This window comes from Sesamum indicum, linkage group LG13 (genome assembly GCF_026168435.1).
Source record: "Sesamum indicum cultivar Baizhima isolate 11 linkage group LG13, ASM2616843v1, whole genome shotgun sequence".
Lineage (NCBI taxonomy): Eukaryota > Viridiplantae > Streptophyta > Magnoliopsida > Lamiales > Pedaliaceae > Sesamum > Sesamum indicum.
Window position 1 is genome coordinate 17,140,633 of NC_142669.1, and position 14,409 is coordinate 17,155,041.

General features: G+C 35.4%; 3 protein-coding genes across 4 annotated transcripts; 1 reads left to right on the top strand and 2 right to left on the bottom strand.

Annotated features, from left to right (window-relative positions):
• Positions 1 to 2,110: 2,110 nt before the first annotated feature.
• Positions 2,111 to 2,919, bottom strand: LOC105176335 (uncharacterized). The gene has a single exon (XM_011099102.2). It carries the CDS (start codon positions 2,817 to 2,819, stop codon positions 2,322 to 2,324), a length of 498 nt encoding a protein of 165 aa, XP_011097404.2. The 5' UTR covers positions 2,820 to 2,919; the 3' UTR covers positions 2,111 to 2,321.
• Positions 2,920 to 8,469: 5,550 nt separating this feature from the next.
• LOC105176298 (glycerol-3-phosphate dehydrogenase [NAD(+)]) lies at positions 8,470 to 11,155 on the top strand. The gene is made up of 10 exons (XM_011099049.3): positions 8,470 to 8,833; positions 8,926 to 9,002; positions 9,097 to 9,169; positions 9,491 to 9,708; positions 9,799 to 9,906; positions 10,008 to 10,071; positions 10,145 to 10,182; positions 10,264 to 10,384; positions 10,497 to 10,600; positions 10,759 to 11,155. Exons 1-10 carry the CDS (start codon positions 8,650 to 8,652, stop codon positions 10,939 to 10,941), a joined length of 1,170 nt encoding a protein of 389 aa, XP_011097351.1. The 5' UTR covers positions 8,470 to 8,649; the 3' UTR covers positions 10,942 to 11,155.
• A 170-nt stretch (positions 11,156 to 11,325) lies between these two features.
• Positions 11,326 to 14,033, bottom strand: LOC105176299 (uncharacterized). Of its 2 annotated transcripts, none has more exons than XM_011099051.3 (6): positions 13,891 to 14,033; positions 13,167 to 13,523; positions 12,852 to 12,888; positions 12,514 to 12,750; positions 12,365 to 12,412; positions 11,326 to 12,001 (listed from the first exon to the last, which is right to left on the bottom strand). In XM_011099051.3, the coding sequence occupies exons 2-6, from the start codon at positions 13,466 to 13,468 to the stop codon at positions 11,519 to 11,521; spliced, it is 1,107 nt and encodes a 368-aa protein (XP_011097353.1). In that variant the 5' UTR covers positions 13,469 to 13,523; positions 13,891 to 14,033; the 3' UTR covers positions 11,326 to 11,518. The 2 variants fall into 2 exon arrangements, with proteins under 2 accessions (XP_011097353.1, XP_011097354.1); XM_011099052.2 differs by lacking the exon at positions 13,891 to 14,033 and adding an exon at positions 13,745 to 13,884.
• Positions 14,034 to 14,409: the final 376 nt, after the last annotated feature.

Below are 14,409 nucleotides of genomic sequence, written 5' to 3' on the forward strand. Positions count from 1 at the left end.
CACTAAACAACATAGCTTCATTACTTTCCGGAGTTTGTTGCGCTCAGTTTTATTGGACAAAAATGCTTCGAGACAATATCGTACTATTCTTGGGTGAGAGGGTGCTGCCTAAGTTTTTTTTTAAAATATTTTATAAGCTACTACATCTTATAAAATATTTTAGGAATTTATAAGATATTCAATCTTATTTTCAGAATAAATTTTTAAAGTGTTTAGATAAAATAAGATGTTAAAATATCTTATAAGATATTAGAGTATTTAGCATAATAAAGTCTTTTATTGGTAAAATAACTTATAAGTTGTGCGTGATACTATTTGAATCGAATAAATTGTTATTTTTTGATATATTTCGCTTTAAAAGGTTAATCCTAGAGAGAGAAAAAGTGTGATTAGACATTTTATTTTGAATATTTTGGAAAAATTTTATTGCATAGATCTTTGAATTATTCATATTTTGAATGTAGGAGTTGTTATGACAAATTTTGATGACAATAGAAGCAAAATGATGCAATTAGACTCAATAAGGCGTGATAGCTACACATTAATTTTCTATACACATATTAGGATTAATATGTACATATTAGGATTTTCTACACACATGATGTGTAGCAAATTTTCTTTTCTGATTCAAGGGTAATGTTGAACCCAATTGTCATGTTTTGAGATGTTGGTTTGTATCTGATTTTGCTGAATATTTCTTATTTTGATTTACTTCTTATGGAATTATTATTCTTGATAGAATTGACAGTTCGATTAGAAATTAATTATTTTATTGTTATCCATGAGTTCAGGGATCCGTATTTATCATGAATGAATGGTATGAATAGCAAGCAAATTTATTGTGTGCTCCACATAATTTATTTGTAAGAACAAGAAAATTAGGATAGATGATTGCAACTATCTCAATTGTTTGATTTAGGTTCAACTGTTTTTACTAATATAAATGCTATTATTGAATGATATGGAACGCTATCATGCCAGTCGTGAGATAATAAATTTTAATTTAAATACTTGAATTAAGTTAATTACAATAGAAAAATAGGAATTTATTATGGCTATCCTAATAGATTTTAAAGTTGAATGTTTGATTGTGAAATTAATCTTATGTAATCAATGATTGACATAATAATTGGGTGATACATTCTCTTGGGTCGGAACTCTACTGAGTTAATCTCAATTCCACTCCCCCCAATTTGGTTATTGCAACTGAACTAAGAAATTAACTCATAGTTCCCTAGGAATTCAATCTGGTTCTATTACTGCTATAATTGTAGAATTAATAATTAATTTTGACGGCTTCGAAAACCGATCAGTGTGTTTGTGTGTGTGTGAGAGAGAGAGAGAGGAGAGTGTGTGCGTGTGTGAGAGAGAGAGACAGAGAGATAGAGTGTGTGAGTATATGAATGGGATATTTTTGTCTTATGACATATTAATTTTATATAACTTATAAGATCTTATAGAAAAAAATTAGGAAAGTTTAAATTTTTTTTAAATAGCTTATAAGATCCAACATATCTTATTTTGAGATTTTATAAGCTTTTTAAAAAAAAAATAGCCAAATACTCTATCGAAACTTATAAGCTCTCAAAACATCTTATAAGATGTTTTGAATATATTTATAACTAACATGGGATCAAAACTGTAATTTTACAATGAATGAATCCAAAATATTCACATGTATTTATATAAATTGGGAATTAAAGCCTACAGTTTTGGAAAAAAGAAAAAAATAACACGTTACGGATTAAATCTACCAGAGTGAAAATTTGATTTAATTTTGGCATGTAGAGGCTCAAATTCCAACCAAATTACAATTTTCCGCAGATTTATTCTTAATATACAATTTTCTCTAAATTATAAAAATTAAATGTCAAACATAATTAAAATTGTACCATCTATATATAATTACTGGACTGAAACTGTAATGTTCTTTTAGAGTTCAAACTCGCTGACCACTATCACTATACATAAGAAATACAGATCTTGTCATGACTAATTATCATATTTAAACTCAAAATTGATGTTGAATATATAATAATAAAAAATGGATGACGAAAGTGGGCTTCTTTATTGAAAATTAAAGATATGTATAAACGAAAAATGAAAATTTTCTATTACAAGTAATTAATATTGAGGAAAAGGCATTAAATTCAAAAATCTTCTGCCCCTCCACGTTACATTATTCAGATCAGATCAACCCTAGCAAGGAAGGATCTAATTATGTTCTAGCACTTAGGACGAAAAAACAAATAAGCATCTAAGAGTGCATTATTACAAATAATTAAATAATTAGAAGGCCTAATTAATTATCTAATCAACATTTAGAAAAAGAAGAATCCAACAGCAATGGCGGAGCCGATAACTGCAGACACCTTCAAGGAGGAGGCGCCGCTGTCAGCGGGTGTCTCAGTCGGGGAAGGAGTCGTCGCGGCAGGAGTTGACGGAGCATCGGAGGTGGGGCTGCTGGAGGGGGTGGTGGACTCGGTACTGGAGGCAGGTGAAGATGCGGACTCCTCCGTGGGGGATGCCGCGGGGCCGCCGGTGGTGGTGCTAGAAGGGGTAGGAGCTTCCGGCGAGTAGTCGTAGTCGTCGGTGACAGCTGGGCCGGGGGCGGCGTCGTTGGTGGCAGCTGGTCCGGGGGCAGCGTCTGGGGTCCCGGCCGGGGAGTTGGCTGAAACTGGCGCGGGGGATTCTTCTGGGGAAGCACTTGACTTGGTGGGAGCGGCAGCCGGAGAGCTGCTGGGTGATTGGGCGGAAACCACCGCGGCGAAAGCGACGACGGAGATGATGAGGGCGAGAGCTACCAGTTGACGTGCCATTTCTGCTCCTCTTTATTACTCAAATCAAGAATGATGAGTTTTGGTAAAGATTTTTTTGTTTCTCGTTTGCTCCCTTTTTTTATTTTTTTATTTTTTTTGGCAGTACTTCTCTTATTTACTGTTAGAGAAACACTGCAGAAGAGAACGATGAGAAGAAGGTGAGAGGGAGAGGGTTTTTATAGAGGTAAAAATTTCCATGCAGAAGTGAACTGGTTTTTTCCGTAGAAGACGACGACTGCTAAGGTTGAATCGTTACCTATTTTAACGGGCAACGACCCATTCCGTAGGCAATGATCATGGTAATGGATGAAAGCCACTCGTTTCCCGTAACCTTGTTAACCAAATAAACAAAATTCTAATTTTAATTAATAAATAGATAAATTATTTTCTACTTTAAATATGATTAATCTTATAAATATTGAGATAAATTGATACTAATTAATGTGAAAATTTAAATTTTACCAACAATTAATTAACCATACTTTTTCCTTTCTTTTATTTATATTAATTAAGTTCATGCTGTCCTGTTCACATAACTCAACTGGATGCAACACAAATGATGCAAGAAAAAGTAGTGCTCGGGTATAGTTGAGGTAAAAAGTAAAGAAATAAAATAATATAAAATAAGATAATGTAAATGAATGAAGTTGAAAATGTTATTTCTCGTTTTTTGTGTACAAAGAAGATATTGATAATTGAAGTTCAACGTGTAAAAACTTTAAATATCAAAGTAAATTGTTATTTTTCAACTAAAGTTGCGACATGAAGGTAAAAATTGTAGTATGAAGGTAAAACTTGTCTTATTATATTAGGAGAGCTCTTAATTTATAGGCAACACTCAACTATTTAGATAAAATCGAAGCACCCACTGAATCAGTGGAGTATCCCCATGAGTTTGGTGAAGCATTATCTCAAAATGGTTGAATAAGGCTGAATCGTCCTTAGATTTGTTTGAGGGTCATTTTCTAGTGGTTGAAGGATCTCCCGAATTCAATAGAGGGTTATCTCCTAATGGTTGAAAACCTATGATCCTTAGGGCCGGTTGGAGTCCATTTCAGATGTTGGTAGCTTTTGGGATAAGGATATCTTTCCAAATTTTTGAAAAGTGGTTGAGAAGATACCTTTCCCCAATTAGAATCCTAAGACATTAGGGTTCAGAGGTTGCCTCCAACTCAAGTGGCATGTGGTTCCACTAATGTGGTTGGTCCTTATCTGATTCTGCATGTGTCTTTTAAACTACCTGTGGATGCCATATGATATGGGTTTTTACTTTGACTAGAGGATTTCAAGCATCTAAAATTCTTTGTAGGCATATGAGACCTTCTTAGAGCAGGTGGCTCTATCCGAATTAAGCTTGCTGGGAAGCGCCCTAGGCCTCTACCGAACTTGACCTCCTGGGGGCAACCTGAGCCTTGCCTTCCTTTGGACTACTCTTTTTTTTTTTGTTTTTTTTTTTTCATGAAAAGCCCACCAAAAGGCGAGGGGAGCTCTTTGGGGTTCTTGTCCCTTCTATATTAAAGTAAAATAAAGATCATATGTACAATGGGGAGTACTATAAGGAGTACTACTATCTTTTAAATATAGTCAAAGAAAGCAAAAAAAAAAAAAAAAGGAGTACTATATTTTTACAGAATTCATTAATAAAAGCATAATTAAGGAGTACTATTCCCTTTACAAAAATTCAAAGAGATGGTAATATAAGACCAATGAGTATAGAACCCAACTCTATTCCAGCCTCTAAGGGCTAAATATAATAGGCAAGTCTTTCTTTGGACTCTTGCAATCTCTTTCTTTCTTTTAAACCACTTGGACCTTTTTAGATCATCTTATTTTCATAGACATCAATAAAATTATCCACAATGGTCAAGTTGTTAGAAAATAAAAAAGACAAAATATTTGTCCATATTTTTTTTCAATTTGATCAACAAAATAAGACATTAGTTCCCGAATCAATTCACTCGCATAGAGGTGGCTTTGAGTAACTTGTCCTAATTAAAGGGTGGGATGAATTAGTCCATTGACTCAAGCCATGTTTGCTAGCTTTATTGGGGGGTAATATTGAATATATGAAGTGATGATTATATGGTGATTGATTGGGATGTGGATGTGATTAATTGACAACTTTTTTATTACTTTTGAACTATATCGTTTGAGATAATATTATTGATTATCACAATTGCATGTTTTACTAACTTGTGCATTGTTAGCGATTAATGTGTTCTTTTACGTTTTTGCAGTACTCAAATTAAATTAGATAATTATTTTTCAAGCCCATCAACTCAATTCTTCTTCACTCTTCATCTTTCAACCATCTCTCTCTATATATATATTCATTTATGCATGCGTCCTATAATATAACATCTTGTTGGCTAACTTTAATCTCAATTCAACCGATTTTGCAATATGTAGTAGATATTTTTGAACGGTATAGAACCATAACCACCTTGTCTGTTCATGAACAATAGTTTTATTTGGCAGGTTAGATAAATACTAAAAATATATAAGATGAAAATACATCTAAATATTTGAATTGTCGATTATTTATAAATTTTTACTAACATACAAACTCACCAGGGACTCTATTGATCGTGTTACATACTTAGTATGGAGGTCCCATATCACAAGCCTTTGAGTCATTTGGAAATTTGCTCTCCGTTCTAATTTAATTAGTCCTTTTATCTAATATAACAAATATTCAAGAAAATGAGATACTAATTGAGTATTTGATATGAAATAAAATGTGAAAGAAATATCATAAAACAAAAATTCCAAAACATATATATTCAAGTGAGGCCCGATCAGAACTAGTTCCCTCTTGTAATTAACAACAAAAGAATTTCGAAATATCACCTCTGACCAAACACTTCTCTCTAACAATTTTTCTAGGACGTAACAAATATCTAAGAACCCATTTTACATATCAAAAACAAAAAATTTAAAATAATTCCAGAACGTATTGATAAATTTAGAAGAAGAAGAATCCGGCAACAGCCACGGCACCAACGGCGGCGGAGACCTTCATGGAGGAGCAGCTGTTGGATGCATCAGCAGGCGTCTCGCCTGCGCTGGATGCGGTAGGACTAGCAGCGTCTGTTGATGTAGGACTAGCGGCGTCGGCTGTTGTAGAAGTGCCAGCTTCGGTGGGGGAGCTAGCACCACTTGTGGTGGGGGAGGAAGCATCGGTGGTGGAGGGGGAGGGACCAGATGAGGGCTTGTCTGTGGAGGAGGATGCTGGGGTGGAGGAGCTGGTGGTGGATGGCGCCGGAGCTTCTTTGGGTGAGGCGGAGCTTGCGCTAGGTGTGGGCGCGGCTGCTTGTGAATTGGCGGTTGTAGCTGGTGCGGTGGCGGCGGCGGCGGGCGATGATGATGGAGATTCGCTCGGTGACGATTGGGCGGAAACCACCGCAACGAAAGCGACGGCGAAGATTACGGCGAGAGCAACCAAATTCCGTGCCATTTTATTTATCTTATTTTATTTTGTGGAATCAATATACAGTACTTCTCTGTTTGATTCCACTCTGAAGAGAAATACTGCAGCGAAGATGAGGAGTTGAGGTGGGGTGGGGAGGGTTTTATAGGGCGGAGGACGGCGAAGATGGCGGCGAAATAGCGGTGGACGTTCGGAGATTATAGCATGCCAATTTTGTCTGTCCAAACAATGAGAGATAGTTGCTGTTCACCAGGCAAGTCCGGTTTTGACTGTAAATATTTGTGGTCATCTATATATAAATAAAATAATAATAATGTAAGATATGATATGATTTTGTAATTGAAAATTTAAATCAGATGAATTTATGAAAGTTTTTATTCTCGGACTATTTAATTTATAGTGTTAAATATTATTACTACGTATATATGTGTGGAGTAAATTATTGTCATATCTTCTAAAATCTAACATAATTATAAGTATTTTTTTTATTATTTGAATCATTACTAACAATGAGATTATTCCATTAGTCTCTGATACATTTTTCATTCAATTTTTATGATGAGTTAATCAAAATGCTCTTTAAATTATTAATTATCGTCTTATATATTTTAAAATATTTCTATAGATTCATATTTCCTATTGATTATTTATTTTATCAATTTCTATATTTTTATAAATTTTCAATTATTCTTCTTAAAAAAAAAATCAGCAAGAGTAAAATAGTAATGTAAACATCACCATTTAGAAATTATATAATTATTTTTATTTAAGAAATATTTTGTATTTTTTCAAATGATGAAAAAAGTATTGATAATTATATCAAATTTCAAGAATAACAGTTTTAATTTACCCTATATATGTTTCAACATATAGTACACCTATGAGTATGCATTACTTTTTTTTAAATTATTTAAAAAATATAATACCCCTCCAATTTTTTTTATTATAAAACTTTTAAAGATAAATAGAATACTTAAAAAATATATATACAAAATTATAATTTTAAATAAATATGGAATTTATTAAAATTTATTCATAAAAAAAATAATGATATAGATTTAAAAAAAAAGTAATGAAATTAACGAAAAGTATTTATGCAAGACTGTAAAGATAGAATAATTTTTAAATAAATCATAACATTAACAGGGACTAACCCAGAGAAATAAAAGTTAGCACTCTAATACTTCAACCAATAAAAGTTTACTAAATATAATGAAAGAAAAACTTAAATTAAAGTGAGAATAATAATAAAATATGGTGTTGAGGTGATATATATACATATGGAATGCAAAACGAAAGCTTAGATAAGCTTAAAACGAGATAGAATTGAAAGAGTAAGTGAGAGTTTGAGAAAAAGAGTTAATGTTACCGAATAACTGCACAATACCTGTATTTATATGCTTTTACAGAGTAGAATACGGGATTTTATCGTAGGGAATTCTATATCATTTTAAAGCTCCATGAAGCTACTAACTAATTGAAAATCCGTGTATGATTTGGACTTGGATTGATCGAGATACACCTTGTTGACTATGTCTTGTCAGATCTGCATAGATATCCAAAAATTTATTACTTGTAGATTACCAGCATATTTGCCATCAATTTACTAGGATCCACCTACAGATATTTTAAGATCACGTGTTTTAATGTATTGGAGAGTTATATGACGTGTCCATCTAGTTGTATGATGACGTATCCGACTACAATGAGTTTGATTTTTTGATCTACCAGTTCAATAAAATTAAATAGAGTTGGTCTTATGGGGTTTACTTTCCAGCTAATGGGCCAACAAACTTGAGATCAGTTTAGCTGATGTGCATTGTTTGTAGACTTAGCTCATAAAATGTTGAGCGGACATCAATATTAAATTATAATAAAGAATTCAAATAAATCACTTCTAATATACGGTCCAAATCTTCTATCATAAATTTATATTAAAAATCTTAGTGCACTTGAAACATACATGTGTATAAGATTCATAATATTTGTATAAATAAAAAAAAAATTAGAACACAGCACTTGAAATGTAATATAAATACAAAACAATTAATAAGACAAATACAATATATATAAATATATTATATTATATAATTAATTTAAATAAAATAAAAATAATTAATTATATCACATTTATTTTATAATTAATTTAAAAATTTGAGAATTTGAGAGGGGAGTGTAAAGCAACAGCAATATATTACATAGAGTGAGTGAGTATAAATGTATAATAGAATAGTATAGAGTAGATCGCCAGATTGAAGATGACACACATTGATACTCACGACTACGTGTCTGTTTTCTCCGCCCGATCGCCATTTTAGTCCTTTATTCTTCCGTCCCCGATTTTCCCTCTCCTCCATTCCTTTTCTCTCCGCCTCCATTTCTCCCATTACCTACTCGTTCATGGCTCCATCTCTGGAGGATAATATTAATAATAAAAGTAATAGTATCGCCGCCGCCGTTGCCGGAGGAGGAATAATTGGGGACGAAATGACGACACGAGTCACGGTCGTGGGCAGTGGCAATTGGGGAAGCGTCGCCGCCAAGCTCATTGCTTCCAACACACTTAAGCTTAATTCCTTCCATGGTTTTTGTTTTTTCTTTATAGGCTTACTTTCTTTTTTACTTGTTTTTGTTCTCATGTGACTGAGTTTTTGAGCTATGGATTATTCTGAACAGATGAAGTGATTATGTGGGTGTTCGAGGAGATATTGCCCACTGGCGAAAAACTCTCACAAGTCATCAACCGAACTAATGTAATCTGACCTTTGTGCTTTTCCTTCCACTAGCAGTTTCTTCTTCTGGTTTTTTTATTAAAAATGCTATTTTGTCTGCTGTGTTCTTTTATAGGAGAATGTTAAGTATCTCCCTGGCATAAAGCTAGGTAAAAATGTTGTTGCAAACCCTGATCTTGAAAGTGCAGGTATGTTCATTTCAATTAGGCTCCCCTGAATTGGAATATTTAGCTTGTTTTCTATGTATTTGAGCAACCAATTAATGTCGACGACTGCTTGTAAAGTTGGTGTAATACGTATTACCAGCCTTGTTTGGATTACATATACAAGAGTTGCACCCTTGTATTTCTGATAATAAAGCAGTACCCGGTTAAATTTTTAAACATGAGCAGAGGTTCAAATGGGATGGGGGTGGTACGTAAAAGTTTGAAACTTGGAACTGCAGTTTTGATACTTTGGGAAGGAGGGGTTTTGCAATTAATCTTATATTCAACTGGAATTTTCCGCAGTGAAGGATGCAAACTTGTTAGTATTTGTGACACCCCATCAATTCATGGAAGGCATTTGTAAAAGGCTAGTGGGGAAAATAAGAGCGGATGCTGAAGCAATATCCCTTATTAAAGGAATGGAGGTCAAGAGGGAAGGTCCATGCATGATCTCTTCCCTCATCTCAGAACAGCTCGGAATCAATTGCTGTGTTTTGATGGGGGCCAACATTGCAAACGAGGTTATTGGCTCGTTTCTTATGCTTAAATGAGCAGTCACATCGAACTTGATAATCTATTTCTCTGTAACCAGAGTACCATTGTCTGTGTAGATTGCGGTGGAAAAGTTTAGTGAAGCAACAGTGGGATACAGAAAGAATAAAGAGATTGCGGATAAATGGGTTCAGCTATTCAATACTTCATATTTTGCGGTCACCGCTGTAAGTAAAATGTCTTCTGAGTTCCGACAATGCAATATGATGTGGGATGATTTATGATGTGAATTTTGCCGACATCGTTGAATGATCATAAACATAAATAGGTCCAGGATGTTGAGGGAGTTGAACTATGCGGAACTCTGAAAAATGTCGTGGCTCTTGCAGCAGGTTTGTTCTGTCCTGACTACTTGTACTCTTTTCATTTGCTTTGGTATGTTGTTTTATAAGGCTTGTGAAACAGGATTTGTGGATGGATTGGAAATGGGGAACAACACAAAGGTAAAATCTTATGCAAATTCTGAGCTTATAAACTTCTTAGATGAAAGTTTTAATATAACAATAAGTAGCCTTAAATTGTAGGCTGCAATAATGAGAGTTGGTCTGAGAGAAATGAAGGCCTTCTCGAAGCTACTTTTCCCTTCTGTCAAGGACAGTACTTTCTTTGAGAGCTGCGGCATAGCCGATGTAATTACAACTTGCTGTAAGTACCGTTTCAATGTCTGTCTCTGCTCCTTCCGACCAACCTGTAGTTGTAAACTTTTTGAGTATGATGATACATCAATATGAAACTGCTGTCTACATTTTGTTACCAGTGGGAGGAAGAAACAGGAAATGTGCGGAGGCTTTTGCTAGGAATGGTGGGAAGAGGTCTTTTGATGAGCTTGAAGCGGAGATGCTGCAGGGCCAGAAATTACAGGTAGCTGTTTCTTGTAGTGTGGCATTGTTTTGCATACTAAAATTACATGAAAATGATCCTACATACTTCACCTAAACACTTTGTGCTTATACAGAGTTAAAGTGTTTTCTTATTTATATTAGTATATGGTTATTAACTTGATCTTGAAAATTTTGTAGGGTGTATCGACTGCAAAAGAAGTTTATGAGGTTTTGAGACACAGGGGATGGTTAGAGCTTTTCCCTCTCTTCTCAACGGTGCATGAGATCTGCATCAGTCGTCTGCCACCAACAGCCATAGTCGAATACAGTGAGCACACCCCAAAATATTCCCTTGTAGGAGGGCCTGCTCAGTTTTTCTGAAATTTTGCATAAACGAAATAAAGTTCATTTAAATTACTTTTTGAGTTTCTTATGTCAAACTTCTGTGTTTCCACAAACTTGTACGATACTTAGAGCTAGAGCATCTTCTGTTAATATGTGATCAAGCCACTTAATATATGGCCCCAACAAAGATGACAGCAGTAGGTTTAGTTTTCACATTATGCCTTTTATAGTACAGAAGTCTCTCTTTACATGATTATTTTGCAATTATTGCTTTGGTTCATTTGAACATTGGATTTCTGTTACTATAGTTTAGCATAGATTAAGGACTTAAGTATTGACACCCTGAGGATGTAGATGATCAGCCAACCGAAAACTCTCTGAGGATGCAGATGATCAGCCAACCGAAAACTCCCATGGGGATGAAGGAACAAAATCTTATATAAACAAGACATATTTCTATGATCTCATGCACCAGTTTTACAGAATTTCCAGAAGGGCAATTATAAGACCTTAAAGTACCATAAAAAGGAGAGAATCCAAACCCAAATTAATCTTTTCTATACCCCTCATCACCATGTTCATAAGTAAATTTTACAGTTGGTACGAGGAAAATTTACCCGGTGCGTATTCTATCGAGCCTGTCTACACTCTTGCGACCTCTTTCCAGTTGATGATCAATGCTTTTCCAGGATTTCTCGATACAATCGACACTTCTCCTCGACCTTTCCATTTGATCAAAGGACATCCTTAACTTATCTAGCTTCTCGACATTCTGTGACTGATTTTTGGACCTTTCTGGCTTGTCTGTGCTGTGCCTTGGTTTTTCTCTCCTGTCAGTGCTCTTCCTTGGGGCATCAAATATATCTGTACTCTTCCTAGATGGTTCAAACTGGTCTGTGCTCTTCCTAGTACTGATTCTGTGCGAAGGAGATCGCTCCACAGTTGCAACAAACTTCTTGAGATGTCTGATGTACTCAGGGTAGAGCTCTAGATCACAGTGATTTCCTCCTTTAATCCACAAGGGTTCATATTTCTCCTTACAGAGCTCCCAGAGCTGCTTACCATGTGAAAAATCAACCACTTCATCTGCCGTTCCCTGAAAACAATAATTATGTAACGATGAGAACTTGATTTCCTGATCACACGAGGAACAACCTGAACTTGAAGGCATTCACACCATAAATAAGAAGACAAATGACAAGAACACGAAATAAGGCTGGCAACACTATCTGAACAACTTAAAAATATTCAGAAAATCGTAGAGAAGGCCAACTCTAAAAGGCATCAGACCTCATCACAACATGCATGCAGCACCTAGCATATCATTGCAAAGTCGTTACTCTTCTATTTCAATCTTTTGTTGTTGTCTAATATAGGGGCAAACAGTTGCTTAAGGTTTGAATTTGAAAGAAGCCAGGGACAACCTGTGGTGAAATAGTTTAGAGAATGTAGTACTTACATGAATAATGAGGACAGGACAATTAACCAATGAGATTTTATCAATGTTCTGCAGTATGAACAAGCCAACAAAACATTAGTAAAGAAACATGATGCAAGAAGGTTTCTCTCCTACAGTTTAGCAACGGCTTATGGCGAGAAAAACTCTACCTTGTAGATGTCAAACCAATATGTGCGCTTTACTGAATACATAACTCTTACACCTGATAGAATAGGACTATGCAAAACAATAGCTCTTAAACGAGGCACACGGGTTGCCAGATCTAACGTAGGTCCACTCCCAACGGATTGACCGTAGAGTATCACATCTTCCTGCTTAGTACCATAATTCTCCTCAAGACACTTGAATGCAGCTTCTATATCTGCATATGTGTTCTGCTCACTGGGCTATAAACATCATTCAGCATTTGGAGCATGTTGTCAGGCACTATAGATCAAACTACACTATATGTTCAACAAAAAAGAAAAGAAGACGATTTAACACACACCTTTCCAGATGACTGCCCATATCCCGAGTAGTCATACCTGAACACATTTAGAGAAGCATTATATAATTTAATTTTTTCAGCTAAATTGCTCATAAGAAATCAGATTTGAGACGATTACATACTAAAAAGGTGAAAAATTAAACGGAACTCCAGATCACAGTTTCTTCGTTTCTGTTTGATTTGCAGCTCAAATTTGGTTGATTAACTCCATTCAAGTGCATTAATTGCAAGAATTTAGAAGAACTGTGCAAAAGTGGAGCACTCAGGAAGTGATAATAAAGAAGAAACAGAAAGAGAAAACACCAATATCAGTACCCGAGGAGATTGACGCGCAAGTGTATACTAAGCTCGATGAAAAGCTCATACATCTGGCCCAGATCAGCGGCGTTGCCATGCGAGTAGAGAAGTGTGGAACTCGCCATCGGGTGCCGCACGTACATTGCCACTATCTCCGACCCCCGCCGCGTCGGCAGCCGCATAATTTCCACATTTTCGCGGTGGGGAAATGGACTCAACAGAAGCAGCCCCGTCATGTCATCGTGCACCAATTTATACGACGGAGGATTAGGCGGAAAGAAAGCGAACTTCGCCGCCATGGATGAAGTCACACCACCCATTACTGCGTCACTTACTTTACACTCGCTCGCTCAACTCCCTTTCTTTTACCACCACCTGCTAACAAATACAGTCAAAAATCTCAACTACTAGCCGAATTCAACCAATCAACATATGCATAATCTACTCCAAGAAGCTAAAGTCACACAGTTTCAGAGTCTACTAACACTCAAATCATTAAAAACCCGATTAGTAAATAAATAAAATATAAAGATGTTATAAGCTCAATCTGTAGTAAGCGCTCAAATTTTGATCAAGAATATGCAATATCTGTATACCCCGTTGCATAGAATTATGAAATACTAATAAAAAGTGAAAGCAATCGAGTGAAAGTGTAGGAGAGAAGCAAACTAAAGTAGGGAGACGCAGAGAGAGAGAGAGGGATGGTAAAATCTTATTTAGCTTTGTATAACTGTATGTTTACTTTGTGGTGAGTGTTGATCGCGCATGGCAGATGTTTGCATTATTGCCCCTGGGAAAATAATCGAAAGGGACATGAGTGGACTTGCCCCCGTATTTCTGCCACCTCCCCATTTTCAAATTCTCTGTTTTTTTTTGCTGTCGCTTTTTGAGTTGGAAGATGCAGACGGCGTCAGTGGCTGTGCACACATGCCTTGTTTCGTTACCTTACTACCTACCTACTAATAATGTATCTCTGCACGTACCTCAATCCCATTGCTCTAATTCATCCAAAAAAAAATATCCCATTGCTCTAATCTCTATCCAAATCCATTATTTTGAATCTATTCTTCATAATCTCATCCAATTTTTTTATATCATAAATGTAATTATTTTATATGTATCTCTACGTTAAGAGATAGATTTTATTCACTTGAATATGTAGAACGTGTATTAATGATCTGACCAAATTCAAATTGCGAGGCGCAAAAGTGGGTGCCCCATATTTTCATCTTTTCTTGATCTCCACAATCTTTAGATCATT

Coding starts and splice junctions, on each gene's coding strand:
- LOC105176335 (XM_011099102.2), bottom strand. CDS start 2,819: ATGGCACGTCAACTGGTAGCTCTCGCCCTCATCATCTCCGTCGTCGCT.
- LOC105176298 (XM_011099049.3), top strand. CDS start 8,650: ATGGCTCCATCTCTGGAGGATAATATTAATAATAAAAGTAATAGTATC. Junction 9,170..9,490: donor CCCTGATCTTGAAAGTGCAG/GTATGTTCATTT, acceptor AATTTTCCGCAG/TGAAGGATGCAAACTTGTTA. Junction 10,183..10,263: donor AAATGGGGAACAACACAAAG/GTAAAATCTTAT, acceptor CTTAAATTGTAG/GCTGCAATAATGAGAGTTGG.
- LOC105176299 (XM_011099051.3), bottom strand. CDS start 13,468: ATGGGTGGTGTGACTTCATCCATGGCGGCGAAGTTCGCTTTCTTTCCG. Junction 12,413..12,513: donor ATTGGTTTGACATCTACAAG/GTAGAGTTTTTC, acceptor TTCATACTGCAG/AACATTGATAAAATCTCATT. Junction 12,002..12,364: donor GTCCTGTCCTCATTATTCAT/GTAAGTACTACA, acceptor TATTGTTTTCAG/GGAACGGCAGATGAAGTGGT.